General features: G+C 67.8%; 3 protein-coding genes across 3 annotated transcripts in view; 2 read left to right on the top strand and 1 right to left on the bottom strand.

Annotated features, from left to right (window-relative positions):
* The window catches only part of H696_04105 (hypothetical protein), a gene marked incomplete at both ends in the record, with an annotated part of 4,146 nt that extends 3,642 nt beyond the window's left edge, over window positions 1-504 (top strand). The window contains one exon of the mRNA XM_009497988.1: window positions 477-504. Within this exon, the coding sequence (XP_009496263.1) occupies window positions 477-504 (28 nt within the window). The remainder of the gene's footprint in view (window positions 1-476) is intronic.
* H696_04104 (hypothetical protein) lies at window positions 105-1,050 on the top strand. Its single transcript, XM_009497987.1, has 2 exons — window positions 105-382; window positions 532-1,050. The coding sequence occupies exon 2, from the start codon at window positions 535-537 to the stop codon at window positions 946-948; it is 414 nt and encodes a 137-aa protein (XP_009496262.1). The 5' UTR covers window positions 105-382; window positions 532-534; the 3' UTR covers window positions 949-1,050.
* A 416-nt stretch (window positions 1,051-1,466) lies between these two features.
* H696_04103 (hypothetical protein) lies at window positions 1,467-2,157 on the bottom strand (the record flags this gene model as incomplete). Its single annotated transcript, XM_009497986.1, has 2 exons — window positions 1,467-1,946; window positions 2,077-2,157. The coding sequence occupies 2 exons, from the start codon at window positions 2,155-2,157 to the stop codon at window positions 1,467-1,469; spliced, it is 561 nt and encodes a 186-aa protein (XP_009496261.1).
* Between the last annotated feature and the right edge of the window lie 10 nt (window positions 2,158-2,167).

Genomic DNA, 2,167 nt, shown 5'->3' with positions numbered 1-2,167 from the left:
GGGGGGGGGGGGGGGGGGGGGAAGGGAGGACAAACAGACAGATGGACAGAAGGTGGATGTGTCGGGGGGGGGGGGGGGGGGGGGGGGGGGCGCCTTCCTGACTTTGTCTCGCCCGGTGGTGGTAAGCTAACTCTGGCTCGTCCTTTCCAACGTGCGGGGTGGGCGGGGAAAAAAAACCCACAAGTATGACCACCCGGTCCCGGTGGACGTGGCCCTGGCCGTCGCCACGCTGCCGCTGGCACTGGACCTTTGCTGTGACCGGGCCGAGTGTGCCCTGCCGGCGGCTGACCGGGCCCTGGTGGCCGAGCTGCATGAGCTCGCCGGCAATGCCATCCTCTGCCTGTGGCACGCTACCAACACCTCTCGACCGGACCAAGTGGAGGTGCGCATGTTTCCCGGTGCCCTCTTCCCTCGTGGGCCCCCCTCGTTTGCATTCCCCCCGCTTTCCTTTCTCCCCCTTTCCTGCCCCTGTCAAGGGGTGTGCTCCCTTGGCACGATGGCTGACCGCCTGTCACGCGCGCGCGCGAGCAGGAAATGTCGGCCCTTGGGGAGCTGGAGCGCGCGATCCTCGGCCTGCTGAGCGGAGCCGGGACATCGGGTCTGCGCGTGCTGGCCTCGCCTCGACATGCGGGCTCTGCCGTTGCTCCTGGGGCCGGGCCGCTGGCCTGCCCGGCGCTGGCCGCCACGCAGGGCTTGCTCCTGCTGAATGCCATGGTCCGCGCGGCCGGCCCGGCTCTCGGGCATATGGCCACCGCGGCCCGGTCTCTGGAATTCCTCCTCGGCCTGGAGTCGTGCCTCGTGCGGCAGCCCCTGCTTGGACGCCTGTATGACGAGTATCTCTCCCTGCCGGGGAATGGCCTGGCTCCTGGGGTGGCTTCCCTCCTGGAGGGCATCACCGACCAGCCGCTGATCGAGCGCCTGCAGATCCACTTCGGGCTAGAGAGGTGACACGCCGCCTGTTTTCCCCCTCGCCCGGGTCTCTTTCTTGCCTGGCTCTCTTTCTTGCCTGGCTTTCTTCCTCGCCCGGGTCTCTTTCTTGCTCCCCCCCCCCCCCTCCCCCCGGGTCCTGGACATTGGGCGGAAGGACCGCACGTGTGCCCGCTCCGACCGAAGCTCCCCGGCTCTCTCTCTCCCAAAATATAAATGCACATAGACGGACATGCGACAAAAGCCCGGGGGCCGGCGCAGGGGACTTCGGGAAGCATGTATTTGGATCGAAAATGGAGTGCAGGGGCCTCCCTTTGCTGGCGGGTAGCGGGATGGGAAACACGGAGCTGTAGGCGGAGGGGGGAGGAGGGAGGGAGGAGGGCACCCCCCGCCGCAGGGGGGCAGGGAGCGGGAAATCTATAGGACCACGCCCGGCAGCAGAAGGAAGGGGGGAAAGGAAAGGGGGGGGGGGGGGGGAGGACCGGACACCGGACCGGACACCCAGCCAACACTGGACCGGCCGGCCCCCGGGCCGGGGCTTACCGGCGCCAGGGGTTGACGCTGCCACCGGCACCGCCGAAGGCCGGCGGGGTGAGCTGCGGCTTGGATGCCTGGAGCTGGGCCTGCTGGGCCTGCTGCGCGCGGCGGAGCTCCATCTCGGCCTCCAGGCGCTTCTGGTTCTCGGCGAAGGCCGACGGGATGTCGGTCCCCTGGTAGGAGGTCAGGATGGGCCGGACGTCCGTGGTCCGGGTGGAGGCCAGCGTCTGCAGGAAGGGGATCAGATCCAGCAGCCAGAAGTCCATGGACTTGCCGTCCCACTTCGGGGCGACGACCACATTCTCCGGGTGCGTCTTGGACGCGTCGGCCCGAGTGTCCAGCAGGATCACCCGCCGCAGGTCGCGGTTCAGGTTGGTCAGATCCTTGTAGTATTCGCCCTTCTCGTGGCGGGTGAAGTCCCGGTACAGGCGGTACCAGATGTACCCCTCAGAGTCCATCTTGTCGATGATGGGCATGGCGTACTGCACATGGCGCAAGGGTCGGCCGGTGTGGCGGCGAGGCCGGGTGAGATGGGGAACGGCTGTGCGCGGGGTACCGAGACAACGAGGGAGGGAGCGAGGAGAGGGGGGGGGCGGGGAGGCTACGACGTACGGTGGAGGGCTCACGAGTGAAGATGACAATCTCATACTGGTCGCTGAGGGTGCGAAAGAACTCCGGGACACCGTGACGCATGGTGGTGACA

The sequence above is a fragment of the Fonticula alba genome, assembly GCF_000388065.1.
Source record: "Fonticula alba strain ATCC 38817 unplaced genomic scaffold supercont2.6, whole genome shotgun sequence".
In the NCBI taxonomy this organism is placed as follows: Eukaryota; order Rotosphaerida; family Fonticulaceae; genus Fonticula; species Fonticula alba.
The sequence above is the reverse complement of the archived record's forward strand: the minus strand, read 5'-3'. Positions and strand labels throughout refer to the sequence as shown.